Source organism: Aedes aegypti, chromosome 2 (assembly GCF_002204515.2).
Source record: "Aedes aegypti strain LVP_AGWG chromosome 2, AaegL5.0 Primary Assembly, whole genome shotgun sequence".
Taxonomy (NCBI): Eukaryota; Metazoa; Arthropoda; class Insecta; order Diptera; family Culicidae; genus Aedes; species Aedes aegypti.
The window spans coordinates 74,790,008-74,808,180 of record NC_035108.1 but is presented as its reverse complement, the minus strand read 5'-3'; the positions used below and the strand labels follow the sequence as shown (position 1 = coordinate 74,808,180).

Genomic DNA, 18,173 nt, shown 5'->3' with positions numbered 1-18,173 from the left:
TGAATAAAATCATCGTAGAAACGTTGATAGAGCAAGTGAACTAATAGAGCAGTAGCTAAGGAAAAATATATGCCATAAGGCGAAATAATTAGCTAATTTGTTATTTTTCTGTGCCATATAATATATTTCAAAAATCGTGAACTATTATCCTTATATTGAATTCAAATCATTGATATTTTTCATATCAGCCCGGCTAGCTCAGTCGGTAGAGCATGAGACTCTTAATCTCAGGGTCGTGGGTTCGAGCCCCACGTTGGGCGGGGATCTTTTTAATGGTTATTCTTCTTCATCGTTCGTGGAAGAATAGAAGAATTCTTGATCTAACAAAAATGCTTCATTTTTAACATGGGGATGTAGCTCAGATGGTAGAGCGCTCGCTTAGCATGTGAGAGGTACGGGGATCGATGCCCCGCATCTCCAGTGAATGTTTTTGAAAACATTGTGCTTATATTCAAATCACTTGTTTTCTGAATTTCATGGGAATTCCTGATCAGTTAATGTTTCACTGTACAATCAAATCCATTACATAAATTTATTGAATTCTAAATCTAAACTAAATAATTTAAATCGATGTACCATATTGCAAAATTTCATACCAATTTTTAGTTTAAAGTTAAAAATTTCTTTAATTTGAAAAACATTTTGCCGAGGCAAATGTGTTTTTTGTTTCATAGATACATAAAATGTTATATTTTATGATGCCATACCATCTTCTTTACCGACGCAAGCCCGGCTAGCTCAGTCGGTAGAGCATGAGACTCTTAATCTCAGGGTCGTGGGTTCGAGCCCCACGTTGGGCGGAGATCTTTTTAATGGTTATTTCTCTTTATCGTTCGTAGAAGAATAAAAGAATTCTTGATCGAACAAAAATGCTTCGTTTTTAACATGGGGATGTAGCTCAGATGGTAGAGCGCTCGCTTAGCATGTGAGAGGTACGGGGATCGATGCCCCGCATCTCCAAAGAATGTTTTTGAAAACATTGGGCTTATATGTAAATCACTTAAATTTTGAACCTCATAGGAATTCCTGGTCAGTTAAGGTGAAACTGTACAATCAAATCCATGACATAAGTTTACTGAATTATTGAAAATTTAATAACTTAAATCAAGTTAAAAAATTTCTATAATTTAATAAGCATGTTTTTGTCTCATAGGTACATAAAATGTTATATATTATGATGCTATACTCATACTACCTTCTTTATCGACACAAGCCCGGCTAGCTCAGTCGGTAGAGCATGAGACTCTTAATCTCAGGGTCGTGGGTTCGAGCCCCACGTTGGGCGGCGATTTTTTTAAATAACCGATTATTCTTCTTTATCGTCCATTGCAAAATATAAGAACTCTTGATCGAATAAAAATGCTTCGTTTAAATATGGGGACGTAGGTCAGAGCACTTGCTTAGCATGTTAGAGGTGTACGGCGATCGAAGGATATTGTTTTTGAAAAAAAAAAACATTAAATATATATTCCTAACTGAACAAGTAGTGTACGAGCCGTTGGATTGGCGCCTTATTAGTTCAAACGAATCTTATGATACAAATTTACTAAATTTGTATACATTTTTCAATCAGATTGTATTACAAATTTTAATTTTAATTATAGCTAAACGGCATTCGAAAAATTTCTTCCGGGGTAAATGCAGTTTCTGCTTAATGTTAATTAGAAAATGTTATGGAGTTCTGTTTGATCTTTCGACCTTGACACTTGCTCCTACGGGGGCGAGCGACGAGGGCAGGATCAAACATGTCGCGCGTCGGTTTAGTAAGTGAAAAAGTGGCGTGATCGGTTAGTTCGGTTAGAGTAAGTGAAAAGTGTCGCGATCGGTTAGTTCTGTTTGATCTATCGACCTTGACGCTTGCTCCTACGGGGCCAGCGACAAGAGCAGGATCAAACATGTCGCGCGTCGGTCTAGTAAGTGAAAAAGTGGCGTGATCGGTTAGTTCTTTTTGATCCTTTGACCTTGACGCCTACTGCTGGGCAGTGCGTCAAGAAAGCCAAGTTAATTTTTTTCCTTTTCGGGTCGCGCGCCTTTTTTTTCTGAGTGCTTTTATATAGCCGAGCAAACGAGTGAGGCTGAGAGTGGATTGTGGCTGCACAGTGAAGGATAAAGGATCAATTGGTGAGCTCGTTTCATGCTACTATTTCTAATCTATAAAATATGTATGACTGCACATTTAATCGTTACAATTGTGGGACGTAAATATGAATTTTCAACAAACTATGAATTGTTCGTCACTGTGAGTGTCGACACAAACTCTGATTCATGAATTATTTATGTTTCACATAGTTTTTTTTTATTTTCAGAACACCCCTTTATTTTTGTAATAAAAAAAAAAAAAAACTTTGAATGGTTCGACACTACAAGTGTAGACTTGCGAAAAGTTCACTTTATTTAACAAACTTTGGATGGTTCGCCACTGTAAGTGTCGGCATAAGCATAAGAGTGTTCTATGATGTTCCAACCAATCAAGTCTTTTGTTTCTTTTCAAATAAGTAAACTATAATAATACATGCTTTCGTCCTGACAGCTGTAGCAATGTTACATGTAGGTATTTGTTCAACAAACTTTGAATGGTTCGTCGCCTCAAGTGTCGGCATAATTTTCCACTACATAGAAATTGTTCATATCAAATGAAAATATTATATTTACAAATAAGCATGTATAAATCTCACAAATCATTATTTATCATGGTCTAATCGCTTATCAAAGTGAATCCTGTGACCCAACGATCCTTCCCATTAACAAACATCCCTCCCAGTAACCTTTGTGGAGATGCAGAGGCAAACACGGTCTCCAAATAGCAAAGGTTACACACTAACATTCCTTCCCCCAATCCCACCTGACTGCAAGGACGTGGCCGGCGCCGTTATTGACCCTGTATAAATAGAGGCACTGAATTATGCACATTGAAGAAGATTATGGCCAATCCCAGCCAAACTTCTAGTTGATTCTTTGTGCATTTTCACTGACTTCGGTCAATCACGGAATAGCAACCATTGATATGTGAAGTCAGTCTAAGCTAAGCTAATGTTAATTAGAAAATGTTATGTGTTTTGGAGCTGTAGTCATTCCACCTTCTATATCGACGCAAGCCCGGCTAGCTCAGTCGGTAGAGCATGAGACTCTTAATCTCAGGGTCGTGGGTTCGAGCCCCACGTTGGGCTGAGATCTTTTTAAATAACCGATTATTCTTCTTTATCGTTCGTGGCATAAGAGAAGGACTATTGATCGAACAAAAATGCTTCTTTTCAACATGGGGATGTAGCTCAGATGGTAGAGCGCTCGCTTAGCATGTGAGAGGTACGGGGATCGATGCCCCGCATCTCCAGTGAATGTTTTTGAAAACATTGTGCTTCTTTTCAAATCATATGAATTTTGAATCTCATAGGAATTCCTGATCACTTAATGTGAAACTGTACAATTAAATTCATGATATAAATTTACTGAATTCTGAATCTAAACTAAATAATTTAAACCAATGTATCATATTGCAAAATTTCATATCATATGTGTTTTTTGTTCCATGGGTATATAGAATGTTAATTTTTTTTATGCTGTAATCATACCACCTTCTTTATCGACACAAGCCCGGCTAGCTCAGTCGGTAGAGCATGAGACTCTTAATCTCAGGGTCGTGGGTTCGAGCCCCACGTTGGGCGGGGATCTTTTTACTTATTTGACGATTCTACTTTATTATTGATATGGGAATAGATGAAATTCTGATGAGTCAAAATTGCTCCGTATTCAACATGGGGATGTAGCTCAGATGGTAGAGCGCTCGCTTAGCATGTGAGAGGTACGGGGATCGATGCCCCGCATCTCCAATGAATGTTTTTGAAAACATCATTCTCATATCCAAATCACTTTAAGTTTGAAACTCAAAGCAGTTCCTGATAAATTAACGTGATCTCTATGCTGTAATCAAACAAGTTTACTAAATTGTTGTACATTACATATATCATAGTGTATTACAAACTTCTATTACAAGTTTTAGTTTTTTTTGCTTAAAACTTAAAAGATTTTAAAAATGGTAGTGTCTGTTTTTGTTTCATAATCATATAAATAAGTTATTATATAAAAAGTTTGCTTCATAAGTATGTAAAAAAATTCATGAACATTTAGTATAATAACCTTCTTTATCGATGTAAGCCCGGCTAGCTCAGTCGGTAGAGCATTAGACTCTTAATCTCAGGGTCGTGGGTTCGAGCCCCACGTTGGGCGGTGATCTTTTTGAAAAAAAAAACTATTCTACTCTATCGTTAGTTGGAGAACATTAGAACTCTTAATCAAACGAAAATGCTTCCTGTTCAACATGGGGATGTAGCTCTCTAAAAAATGATTTTAAATTAGTTTCAGTACACTTATTTAAATCATTTTGATTTTAAGTATCATTGACGAGTGCAACAGAAAACAGAAAATGTACCATTGAATCTAAGAAACAAATTAATTAAACTTTTGTAATTGCATTGAATTGCAAACTTCCATTATGGGTTTTAACGTACAGTATTTTTATTAACTTTCAAAACTTAGTGTTTTATAATCAAATTATAAAAAGTTTTGGAATCTATATGAATAGTGGCTTCTTTATCGACGCAAGCCCGGCTAGCTCAGTCGGTAGAGCATGAGACTCTTAATCTCAGGGTCGTGGGTTCGAGCCCCACGTTGGGCGGAGATCTTTTTGTGAGCAACAATCTATTAGCAAATAGCTTTCCGTGCTACTACCACATCGGCTGCCATTAGCACTAATACAAACATACTTCTCATTTGTTTTGTTCAAGCTTAAGGCCGACGTGAATGTCGAGCAATAGGGCGACATGACATTCAAAACAGAAAAGGCAAAAGATGGCTCTTTTCCAGTGGGAATAGAACAAAAACCTGAATCAAATAAAGCACTACGAAAGATGAATTAATCATAAAAAATGATGATTCGAAGCCAAACTTCAAATTTTCAATAGCATAAATCTGGAGAACCAAACGTCCGTTTAAGCTGAAATCTTAATCGATTGGTCACTAGCTGCTGATCATTTAAGTTTTCAGCCCAAACGAGTGTTTGGTTCTCCAGATTTGTGCTCTTGAAAATTTGAAGTTTGGCTTCGATTCATCTTCACCTTAAGCTTGATTTCCAGTCGCTGCTCTTTCGATCCAGTTTCCAAATTGCAAGCAATTTACCTTTTTAAAATTAGTGTTCATACGTTTTGACAGATCTTGACTACCTTACTTTCATTCGCTTGTGTTGGAAGTTTAAGAAATCTGAGAACCGAGCTTAACGCGATCAATGAGTGGAATACAAACGATAGTGTCGTCACTCGGCGGCCAGTGAGAGAAACTGAATGCTCGAAAGGTTGATATATATGCTTTTTGCCACTGCCGCCAACTGTTAGTATTTGAGAACGATGTTAACAGTCGTTACCCTATTGGAATGTGTTTCCCATAAGTGATAGTGTTTTGACAATAACAATTCCATTTTTTTCTAAAGGGGGGCGTATTATATCCAAGGGTGGAAGGCGGCTGTCAACTGGGAGTAAAATTGAAAAACCGTCAACCTAAGTCCAGAACCAGTTTTAAGGCTTAACGCGGAAAAGTAAAAATAATTATGCGCAAAATTACAGGTAATCAATGCACTTGAAAGATATTGTTTGCAAGCAGTTATTCGCTACGTGCTACTGCAGTGCGCTGTTGGAAATTTAATCAGCAAATTCTGATAAATTCCCAAAATTGATGTTTTTGAGAAAATTGATTACGCCTTAACCATTTTTTGGTCGTAATTTTGTATGGTTGTTTACTTTTTAGAACCAGCGATACGTTGGGGTAGCAGTAAAGAGCCGCCAGTGTCACCCTTGATTATATCGGGTTATTCCACAACTGGATGTAGATGTTCTTTGATTGATTGTCATGCGCATTCATGTAGGGTAATTGGATGTTAGACGCCCCGTTTCAATATTTAACGAACCAGATTCAATATAAAATTGACTGGGAATCCTTAATTTCATGAGATTGTCACACTATGTATATTTGGCAGTTGTAAAAGCCCAGTTTCGATGTAATTTTTCACGCAGTTTGTTTAGGGTTTTTTTAAGTTAAACAGCAACAACATCAAAGCAATCAATGGTGAAACGAAAAGTGAATTTCCTAGTAATTTCTCCACAGATTCCTCCACAAAATCCTTCTCCGATTTTCTCTTGAAATTCTTTAAAAAAATCCTGCAAAAAATTACATGCAGAGATTTACTCTTACAATGATTCTATCCAGAATTTCTCCAAGGATTCATCGAGGAGTTCCTCCAGGGATTCCACCAAAAATTCCTTCAAGGATTGCACCAGGAACCCATCGGGGATTTTACGAGAAATACTGCCATAGAATGCATCAAAACTTCCTACACGGGATATCACCAGCAATTCCATTCGAGATTTTGCTTGCATTTTTTTTAGAGTTTCCCCCAGGTTATCCTCCTAGGGAATCTTCAATAAATTCTAAAGATAAAAGAGAGAATCTTCGCTTGCCGATCATGTTAAAAGAGAGAATGGTTCGGATTTGAACTTTGAACCTCGAATTAATTCAGATTTTACGGCAGCATGTGAGCAATAGTTATCATGCTATAATTTTGAAGGCAATTTGCATACAAGTTATGCGGAGTTGAAATATCGTTTGAAATGGAAAAAAGAACACGGATACAATCAATATTTATCTTCATTTCCACTATCACTATACTAAATCTTTAAAAAAAAATTCACATAAAATGTTACACATTCCACCGGTGTTTCCTTCAAAAATCTTTCCTTGTATCTGAAGGGATCCTACAAGGAATTCGTCCTGCGATGGTGTTCAGGATCCCGACCAAAGTCCAACATCAAAAAGAAAGCAAGTCGAAGACATATTCTGTTTTCAGCATCAAGTTGATATCGTAATTTGATATCAATTTGTTATTGAAATATTCGGTATCATATTTTGTTTTCGTTCTGCATGTATAATTATTATGAGATCATAGAAATGAAGCATTTATTTTGTCGCAGACTCGTTCCAATATCATTCGAAAATATGTAAATCTCAATGAGTTTTTAATTTGCTGTAACTGATAGCAAAAATGGATTTCATGGGAACGTTTTTCTGAGAGCACATTAACCGGTAAAACGACCAGAATGACAGCAAACTGAGTTATCAAAATTCGCGACATCACAACATAAAAATTAGTTTTTAATATGATTTCAAGCTATTCGGGGATTTAAAATGAAATCTTAGAAGTTTTTTCTAATGTAATCAGAAACTCCCAATAAAATCTATTGAAGAATATCTGATGTACGAATTCCTGATGGAATTTCTGAAGGATCTCCTGATGGAATCTCTGGAGAAACTATTGATGTAATCCCTAGAAGAACTTCTGTTGTTATCCCTGTAGGAATTGAATTGAATCCCTATAGGAACTCCTGGTGGAATCCCTTGGGAATTTCTGATGAAATCCCTACAACAACTCTTGTCGAAAGACTCAGGGGAACTCCTGATGGAATCCCTACAAAAACTTTTGATAGAATTCCTAAAGGAATTCCAGATGGAATATCTAAAGAAAATGCTAATGAAATCCCTGAAGGAACTCTTAAAGAAATCCGCAAAAGAACTCCTGATGCAATCCCCAGAAGAACTTCTGATGTAATGCCTGGAGGAATTCCGGGTAGAATCTCTGAAGAAAATTCTGATGTAATCTCTAGCGGAACTTCTGATGGAATCCCTATATGAACTCTTGACGAAATCCCTGAAGTGATTCCTGGCACTCCTGATAGAATCTCTAGAGGAACTCCTTATGATATCACTAGGAGAAATCCTGATGGAATTCCTCGAGGAATTTCTAAAAGAATTTCTGGAGGAATGTCAGATGGAACCTCTGAAAGAACTCTTGATGAAATTCCTGCAGAAACTCCTGATGAAATCTCCTGAAGAACTCTTAAGGAAGCCCTAAAGGTACTCCTGATAGAATCCCTTTAGGAACTCCTGATGAAATCCATGAATCTCTGATAAGATTCGAAATGGAACTCCTGAAAGAATCCCTAAAGGAGCTCCTTATGATATACCCAGAACAAATCCTGATCTCTAGAGGAACTCCTGACAGAATTTCGGAAGAAGATGGAATCTCTGAAGGAATGCTTGATGATTTCCATGAAGGAGCTCCCAATCAAATCCTTAGAAGAACTGTTGATGGAGGAGTTCCTGAAGAATTCTTGAAGGAATTCCTTAGATAATCATTGGAGGAACTCCTGATAATATCCACAGAAGAACTTCAAATAGATACCCTATAGCAATTCCTGGTAGAATCCCTGGAAGAATTCCAGGTTGAATCTCTGAAGTAACTCCCAATGGAATCCCTGAGGAAACTTCTGATGGAATTGTTAGGGGTACTCCTGATGGAGTCCCTTGAGGAGTTCCAGGTGCATTATCTGAAGGAACTCCTGATGTAATCCCTGGAAACACTACTGATAGAATCTTTGGAGGAATTCCTAAAGCAATTCCAGATGAAATCATTGGGGGAACTCCTGATGAAATCCTTCGAAGCACTCCTGATGGAGTTTCTAACGGAACTCCTGATAAAATCCTTGGAAGAATTCCTGATGGAACTCCTGATAGAATCCTTAAAGGAAGTCCTTATGCTGCTCCTAGAAGAAATATTGATGGAATATCTCAACGAACACCTGAAATAATCTCTAGAGGAACTTCTGATAGAATCTTTTGAGGATTTTTAGGTGAAATCTCAGAAAAAACTTTTAATGGAATCCATGCAGGAACTTCTCATGAAATCCCCACAAGAACTCTGAAGAAATCCCTGATAGAATCCATAAAGGAATTCCTGATGCAATCCCTGGAGGAACTCCTGATGGAATCTTCAAAGGAATTCCTAAAGATAATCTTAAAGGAACTCCTGATGGAATCATTAGAGGAACTCCTCTTTAAGAACTCCTAATGAAATCACTGGAAGCATTGCTGATAAGATTATTGATGGAATGGTCAATTGAAGTTCACAATTTTTTGTTGGTTTTAATAGCTACTTCGCTTGTCTTAATTCAATTAGAAATTCGTATGTGATACAGCGCAAAAAATGACATTTTTGCGTGTCTGAAGGATCAAATTAAGTGTCTCTAGTAGATTTGGAATGCTGAATCTAATGCCATTCTCATAAATGTTCCAGCACGTCAGGATTTATAGCTACAGGTCGCCAAAATTGGTTAAAACACTCTATGTTTACACTTTATGTTTGTCATTTAAAGTATGATTTATCAAAATTTTTCGTAATCTAATCCACCATGCATGCAAAATAGGCATTAAACTTTCATTTCAGATATAATTTGGTTGAAATCGCACGATTAAATTTTAAAAGAATCGATCTTTTCAGCATACTAACAATCTCCATACCAAGCTCTTCATTTCTCTTATATGGAAATATAAAGTTATTTTCTAAACCATCAAAAAATTACTTTTAAGCTCAAAATTATTATGAACTTTATTGATAAGTAAAGTTATCAGGCGTTGCAGAATTCGCTCTCATTTGAGAATGAAGCACGATCAAAGCAAGCAAAGAAAAACATCTCATCTGTTGCGGTCCACGATCGTCATTGTATTGCAAGGTGTAACAAGTCTGATAAATGGAAGCAGCGAGCGAGAGCCCCAACGAGAGAGCGATGATAAAATCCATTTTTCTCGCTTGTTTACCGTTGGGGATAGGTGTTTTTCTTTGCTGGCACGATAAACAATCCACGAACTTCCAATAACAACAGTGTCCCCCAGGCTTGGAGCATGTTTAGAGGGGTTTTATCATGCACTACTATTCCCCCAATCTGATCAAACTTGTAGCAGTATACGATAAACAGTCTCTCATAATGTGCAGCATGTTATGATAGTTACAGAGAGCGATACGTGAGAGATTCTCTCAATTTTCTCAGGATTCAATCCCTGATAGTTATACACATTAAGTATGAGTTCTGAAGCAAATTAAGCAAATAAATTGTCATACAAGCTGGCAAACTTGTATGCAAGTTAGCTGAAATAGTCAAATTTAGTAAGTGGGATTCCGTTTTTGGCATGCTTCGTTTTTGGCATGCTCCATTTTTGGCACCCCCCGATTTTGGCAACAAAATGGATCCGTTTTTGGCAACATTTTTGAATACCATTAAAGTTCGTTTTTTTTTTGTAAATATTATCATATCTGTTGCTTTAGACATTTAAATAGTAGGTCAACTACCCGTGGATTACATTCCAGAGCTCCATATTCGTTGATATTCCCCCAAATCCCCAACTACTAAGAGCTCCAGTATGCGCTTATTGACTTCGAGATGGTAATTGGTAATGCATTCTCAATGACGTTTCATGAGGCCATTAATCTCCACCAGTATCTCAATTAGAGATCAACCTCTTGTTTTAGGCATTCATAATAAGTGACCAGCCCACTTGAGTCTACCAGAAGGTGATAAACTAAAAAAAAAGATTTTGAACAGCTTGTTTGAACTAAGCACAATATCTTTCTGCGTCAACTATTCAGAGCTACGTTCTCTCTTTGTTCAAGATTCTTTAAGACGTTAGATTTATTATTATACGATCCAGAATTATATACAAGATTATTAATCAAGGATATGGGTTTCAATATAATTAAATTTTTTCTAACGAGCTGGGTCTATGAGTTGTCTAACTATACCCTGGAGAAATGCTTAGGGGATTCTTGGTTATTAGATGACTTCTCAGAATTTTTAACGGGATCTTGAGAATATTTGCAGATGCCTAACGGACACTGAGGGTTCCTTGTGGGATCCTGAGAATGTGTATCAGATGATTCCTAATAAACTCTTAAGATTTCTAGAGCATCCTGTAAATTCATAGCGAGATAATGTGAATATCCAGTAGTATTTTGAGTATTTCTGGCAAAATCTTGGGGATTTTTATAAGGTTTCCAAATGAGTGTGGGGAGTACTAGGGGTAGCCTAAGAATAATAAACTTTTGAAAATTTTCATCGGTGGCTTGAGAGTTTTCAGCAATGTCGCAGTGGAGTCCCAGGATGTTAATTCCTATCAATATCCTTATCAAGATCCTACGGATTCCTAGAAAGATGCTTCAGATTCCTAGCGTTTTTCTGTAGATTCCTTACGAGCACCTGCAGATTCCTATCAGGCTCTTGAGGTTTCATTGCAGGATCCTGTAGATTTCCGTTGGTTTAATAATGTAGGTGAACAACATGATTGTGCTTCTTTTCTCCTAGTGTCATTTCCCCGAAAGACCCTTTTCCCCTAAAAGTGATGCAGTTCGCAGAAGTACAAGAATAGTTTTTTAGTGACAGGGTGCTGAACTAGACAGACCGATAAACAATCAAAAGAAGGAGATATTCGATCGTTCTAGTCTAAACACATATTGCCAAAAATGCTGAGGTCAGTAAAACTTGAAAGAATCGCCAATCAAATATAAAAGGGTGTATATCTCATGACCGGTTCGTCCACCACATTGAAATGCAACAATTAGTGACAGTTAGAGTAAGGTGGGGCAAAAGTTCGACCTTAGTGGTATAATCAAAGTTTCCAGGAAAACCATAGCAGTTAAAACAAAACAAATACCATACAGTGAACCTTCAACATATTGGCTATAATTTTGCTGAACAAACTTGTGTCAAAATATTTACCCATTTTTAGGTTATAACAGTTTCAAAATTGATTGTCTTATTCGAACTTTTGCCCCACCGGTGGGGCAAGAGTTCGAATCTAGTGTGGGGCAAAAGTTCTCTGGCTAAAACACAAAATATCTATCCTTTTATGACAGGCATACTTTACTCCAGCCGTAAACTTAAGTTTGACGAAAAATACACACTAAATTTTCATCAAAAAATTGCCCAAAACCGGGTGAATTGTAATATACTCAAAAATAGCAGTTTTTCGCAAAACTAAGTGGAAATGTAAAATTTTGGTGACAATTTTCACACGATCAGACAAATTTAACTAAATTTGAAGATAATATGTGGATTTTAGGCAATTTGCAAAATTTTCCGTGATTTTATACATGGGTCGAACTTTTGCCCCGCTGATTCGAACTTTTGCCCCACTATGGGCCAAAAATTGATTTCAAGCATTTATGCAAAAACTAATACACCTCAAAGCAACCTTATGATAGGCCTAGAAACGCCCATACATAAAATATTGAAAACGATTTTATCTTCAATTAGTTCCATGCAACGAAAGTTTGACCAAAAATTACAATATTCACGTCGAAAAACAACAAATAGCCATAACTTTTCCAAATCTCAATCGATTTTTATGATATTTGGATTGAAGGTCTCTTACTTGAATAGCATTCAAACCACTATGACATTTATAAGATTTGCTTTGAATTGAGCTAGAAATCTTAAAAAGAAACTCTTACCCCACTCGAACTTTTGCCCCACTTTACTCTATGAATACTAAAAACTTTTCTGGGAACTTTGCTATTCAGGAAAAAGTAGCACAACGTGAAACACATATCTACACATATTCTACAAAGTTACGAGTCGTGGATCATGAGATGTAAATGTTTATGTTTGCTTTTTTGGCTGCAATCAATCATTCATTATGAAATGCTTTACTTTGTCAGAAACATAAATTAAAGGAGCAAATTTCAAACTACTGAATTATTATCAAATTTTATGCTGAATCCTAGAAGTTCAACTGATTTTTCATGTTCAATAAATTAAAAAAAAAACCTATGCCGTTTTGTAATACCCAGCGCTTTTGTTTTGTAATAACGTCTTTGTAAGAATAGAGTAATAAATTTTATTTATTTTCGTATTAATCCATAGTTTCAAGAAAGTGCCCAGTTTTTGAATAGAGGTCACTTATGCGATTATTGACTTACATGGCCCACTGATACAAAAAGTGTATATAAAACTTCTTAAAAAATCATTGAAGACGTTGTGGGGTAAAAAGTATGTAGAACGTTTGCCACAATGACCATTACGGGGCTATGGATTCGTAGTACAATCCTACGGAAAACTGCTTCAAAGTGAACCGTTCCGAAGTCTCAATGTCATATGGGCCATAAGGATGATGTAATAATTTTTCAATGATGTTTTCAAAACCAATAGTTGAAAAATAAAATTTAAAAAATGGGTTCCGTTTTTGCAACTGAAAATTTCTACTTTGTTGCCAAAAACAGAATCCCACTGTATTTTCAACATCCAATATCTCAAAACCTAGACGTGCAAACGGCAAAGTGTGGAATCGAACCCACACTTCTTGACACGATGCGGCTAAATGCCTGATGACACTACCCGCACGGCCACGAAGCCCACCTAAGGCGTAATCTTGGTCCCTCCGTAGTACAAAAGGTACCCAAGTTTGACAGATCGCAGTAAACTTTTCACAGCATTCTAGATTATCTAATGAGCCATAAAATTTTGGGCAACTGCAAGGGCCATGGAGGTCTTTAATTTGTCTTTGGTAGAACGGAATGTCATCTCTAAAACTGCAATATGGAGAGGAAAATTGAAGGGACCGAAGATACCATCGACATAGGGAGAGACATCGAGATGTGGAGAGTCGACTGTATTGCAGTCTCCTACAAGATTCACTTTTCGGTGGTAAATGCAATGCTTTACAACGCCTACTTTATACTTGTAAATTTTGCGAAAATGAAGCCAGAATTAGATTGATTATACCTAGGGGGTGCGAACTGGATATCAACAAGCAGCCAGGCTGCTGTCAAGCGAAAATTTTCATCAAAATGATCCGAATATGCCTAGGAATGTGCAGCCATTACTTCGTCACGCTAAAAACTAGTATGCATGTTATGTTACACAAAAACTATAAACTGTTGAAAAAACGTTTATTTGGTCTTATTGATGCCCAAGTTTTTCCGAACTGTTGTGAAATATATTTTTAATTAACATACGGTCAGAAACGATCTGATTCAGCTGGTTTATTTGACTTAATACCCGCATCAAATTGCAGAAGCTTTGTGTGAAGTATTTTAAAGGTGCATCTTGAAAATGATTTCCTGCGAGACAACCAAACAAACAAACTACAATTAGGGTAGAAGTACCAATTATGGCTATAGTACCAAATATGGCAATAGTGGGAACAAAAAAGAGATTTTTCTTATTGTTTTAATAGAATATAAAGGCTAATATTCACAGGAGGGATAAACCTATTTGTTTTTGATGATAACTAAACCGTGATATGAACATTCGTGCAATAAGCTTTGAAAAATGAACATTTGAAAAATTTGCCTCACACATATGTCACCTTCTTAGCAGTTTGCTAAGGATCACCCTTCACGAAATTTATGTTTTCATCCGGTAAAACTGCTTCAACCGATAAATTTATGTTGCCTAATGACAACAAATGAACAAATTTAGCTGGTGAGCAACTAAATCTACTATTTTAAGTTGGAAATCGTGATATTTCCACTATGTCGATAACTGGTACAAAGAGTGTATGAGAGCCCAATTATGGCGATGCTCTGGAGGCGGTTTGTTTACATTTTTTGACGGTAAAATAAAAGAAATAAAGCTATTTTATGGGTGGCTTCCACGACGGGACGGTTCGGTAAGGCATTATCTTCATGTTTTGTAATCAATTAACTATATTTTTCATTCACACTTTCGAAAACCTTCACAAGCGGAAGATGCGAATTTCATGGTAGAAAGGGGTTTTCAGCGATAATCGATTTTTGAATTTTCGCTCTTTTTTCATTAAAACTAGGCGCTAGAAAGGTAATGTGAGTTCATTAATGCTGTTTTGTATCATATTTTGCATTTTCACTACATGTTGACCCCTATTCGGAAATTCATTTTCTCCTATGTACCCATTGCAATAAATTGATTTAACATCTATTTAACACAAATTTAATGGAAACATTTTTGAGCAATCACTTCATTATTTATTAGCGTTGCATTATCATTCTCTCTGGAAGGCGTTTGACTTCATTTCGTGCAAATATTCGATAGTCCATAATTGGTACAAAGACAAAGCTTTTTAAAACCAATTTTTAGAAGCTTTAAGTTAATTTACTACTAAAACTGTTCAATTCAACAGTTTCGCAAGGCTTAAAACTAGTATTTAACATCAACAAGTCATGCTTACGTTTTAGAAACGCGGTAAAAAATTGATTTTTATCCATAATGTTGACATATTGCATCCATAATTGGTACACCTACCCTAGCACTGGTAGAAACATGTGTGTTCAAATTGAATGACCAAAATGTTCGAGCTCGCACCCCCCAGGATTATACTATTGTTACAAAAGAGGTATTCCTTATTATGGCAATGCTAAAACCATATTAAAATATGATTGTCACCAATTATTTCTACAAAGTGGATCTACTTGTCATTTTCCTCAGAGTAATATTTCCTACATCGTTTATGATAACGATGTACCTAGCCTAATAGTTTGAGTGGCTACGGATCATTGTGGTTAGCATAATGCAAAATGATCGGCGCCAATAGTATGTATGAAAAAAATGCCAAAATGTGATACCACCACTACAGATTACGTCGTTGGTCTCCATCTAATCGGCTATTGAATTTTCCCCTTCCATCGGGGCAAGGTCGCATAACCAAGAGGAGGGAATTTATTTATTATTTTCATGCAAAAAATCTTAATATGGAGGTAGGGGTACTTGAAAAATGGACGGCTCTGAGGCTTAAATTGAGCATATTATTAAGGTGCTCATCTTACTCCGTCTAACCCTTCCTCTTAAAAACCTCTTGCAGCTCGCGAATAAAAAAACATCTCCAGTTTGGAAAATTTTCTAATCCCCTTCACTCATCATCTTTCCAGGTACAACCCATTTGCACTCCGTTATTGCCGGCCAGCAATAGCAAAAACCGTCATAAATCGTTCCCACTCCCCATCATAGGATCCGGTGGCAGCAAATTGGCCAATTTCCGCTACCGCAAAGCAATCCGTCCTGGCGTTGATGAGGCGCTGCTGGCTCCCGATGGTGTAGTACCATGTCAACGATAGACGAACGCACCGCATATCTGGAGAATCCCTACTTCAAAGGACACGTCTACGGCAACTTCAACCCGTTCTACGTCACCATCGCCATCTGCACGGTGCTGGGCGTGTTCATCTTCGTGCTGAACATCATCTGCGGTTGCTGCTCGAAGCACAAGCAATACTGGCAGGATCGCCATACCGGTAGGTTTCTTGTGAGGCTTTTTTTTGGCGTTGCAACAGTAGGGTGCGGCTTACCTGTTGAAAGTTCTCGAATCCAAAGATTCGTGTGCTCTTGTGAATTCTAATCATATAACAAGAGAAACATCGAAGTAGAACCAAAATATTAAAATTTGGAGGTAGCACAAGCAAGTTGAATGTGTATTTTCTTTTTATTAACAATATGATGTTCAGTAAAACTACATTTCATTGTTATTTTGCAACAAACTTCGATTTGTTTTACAACCATTTGAAATTGAATTTAGGAAATATTTGCGAACACCAAATTTGCCTATTACTATAATTAGTATTGTTTAAAAGTATTTTTATACCATTTTTTTAATTTTACTTAAACAATTGCACTTTGGTTTCTTGGAAAAACCAAGTTTTTGAGATAATTACATTTATTGATAATAAATCTACGAGTTGTTTAGTGGAATACCTATAAGAAGATGAAAAACCTAATTTAGTATTTAGACACGATACTGAAGACGGCATTTTAGTTGAGGTCGAAATACGCGTATTTGTCAAAAGATTCAAACTAAAGTGGAATTAAATGGTAAAGTCCTAAATTCGGTTTTTCATCTACTTACATTTATTGGTTGAAAACAAAGATTTTTACGGTTTACCAATATGAGTAGAGTACCCAGACAACCAGAAGTCGCATAGCTATTTTCGTTATAACTTATTTATTCATTTAAAATGTATCACAATGCAGCCATACTCACAATGGTATAGTAAATTCGGTTATTCATTTATTTATAGGTATTCCACTGAACAGCTCGAAGATTTGTTAATAAATTCTTTCCAAACTTTATTGTAAAATCATTATAAAGTTGAAATTCTAGTTCCATTCCAACAAAAATAACAGTTATAATGAAAAAATCTGAAAAATCCCGAAATCCCGCGATTTTTTGGGACAAAAAATTAAATTCTATCGAGAATCCCGGGCAAAGGAAATTGCACGAAAGTGATTAGTCTAAGCCACACCCTATACAACAACGAGCGTTTCTAAAACAGTGAATCTTCCCTCTTTCCAGGCAATCGCTGGTTGGTATCGATTTGGGCCGCCACTCCCCACAAGCAGCCCCCACTGGACCTGACCGAGCTGAAGGACGTCCGATCATTCCAACCTGTCAATGTGAGTACCTAGCTAGCTAGCTAAAGTTGTTTCTGTTTCTTCGGAATTCAATATTTCATTTCAAATTGCCGGTATCCAATAAAACGGGATTGCAGCCCATGGAGCGTATGAATTGTTTGGTTTTGTTGCAAATTAGGAAAAACATGCGAAATGGGATGCACTCCCGATCAGTGGGTTACAACAATATTTTATTACTTTTGGTTATTTTAATGATCCATTCAAAACATAGCTAATGATATTGTTGTTTTAATTATAACATACTTTGTTTCAATTTTATTTAATGTAGAATTTCGTTATTTTAATTACTAATCAGCCAAAATTATAACATATTTTATAAGGAAAAATGTGTTAACTCCAACTCAGTAACAGAATGTTGTTACAATTGTGTTGTAATCACCCGGTCGGATTATGCCAGAGGGTGTGGGTTGTTCATCAAAAGTCGTGATAGCGTTTGGATCAAAATATGAATACACAAAATATGGACCGAGGGGGAGCTGAGAGAGAGAGAGAGAGAGAGGGAAATATGGCATCCAGGCAAGAGTAAACTGAATCGGCATATTTCGCACTCATATGCACACTGGTCAATGTTGGCTGTTGGATTAGCTCGACAAATAAATTTTACTCTTGCTGGAGGGTTGAGCAGTCCATTGAAAGATCAAAATTGAATCGTTTATTTGTGGACTGTAAAATATGTTAAAATTATAAAACCCTGTATAATCTCCTGGATATAATTTATCAGAGGCTTCAACAATATGATATCCTAGAGGTGGGCTTGGAGTTTTGTGGTGACAACAAACTTGCTACTGGCATTAATATGAATAGAATGGTTGTATCAAGTTAAAATCTAGCTTCTTAGGGGTTTGCCAAAAAATAATGAAAGGC

The 18,173-nt window shown here is 36.6% G+C and overlaps 1 protein-coding gene and 7 non-coding genes across 10 annotated transcripts in view; all 8 read left to right on the top strand.

Annotated features, from left to right (window-relative positions):
* LOC5573767 overlaps window positions 1-18,173 on the top strand; it is a 40,235-nt gene that overhangs the window by 2,053 nt on the left and 20,009 nt on the right. For 2 of the 3 annotated variants that reach the window (XM_021841228.1, XM_021841229.1), the window contains exons 2-3: window positions 15,773-16,135; window positions 17,191-17,291. In XM_021841228.1, coding sequence (XP_021696920.1) covers window positions 15,946-16,135; window positions 17,191-17,291 — 291 coding nt within the window. In that variant the 5' untranslated portion in view covers window positions 15,773-15,945. The remainder of the gene's footprint in view (window positions 1-15,772; window positions 16,136-17,190; window positions 17,292-18,173) is intronic. The other variant, XM_001654746.2, reaches the window with a different exon arrangement.
* On the top strand, window positions 188-260 carry Trnak-cuu. Its single transcript has one exon. It is a non-coding gene; the product is annotated as a tRNA-Lys (tRNA).
* Trnak-cuu lies at window positions 728-800 on the top strand. The gene has a single exon. It is a non-coding gene; the product is annotated as a tRNA-Lys (tRNA).
* Trnak-cuu lies at window positions 1,213-1,285 on the top strand. The gene has a single exon. It is a non-coding gene; the product is annotated as a tRNA-Lys (tRNA).
* Window positions 3,095-3,167, top strand: Trnak-cuu. Its single transcript has one exon. It is a non-coding gene; the product is annotated as a tRNA-Lys (tRNA).
* Window positions 3,590-3,662, top strand: Trnak-cuu. The gene has a single exon. It is a non-coding gene; the product is annotated as a tRNA-Lys (tRNA).
* On the top strand, window positions 4,152-4,224 carry Trnak-cuu. Its single transcript has one exon. It is a non-coding gene; the product is annotated as a tRNA-Lys (tRNA).
* On the top strand, window positions 4,600-4,672 carry Trnak-cuu. Its single transcript has one exon. It is a non-coding gene; the product is annotated as a tRNA-Lys (tRNA).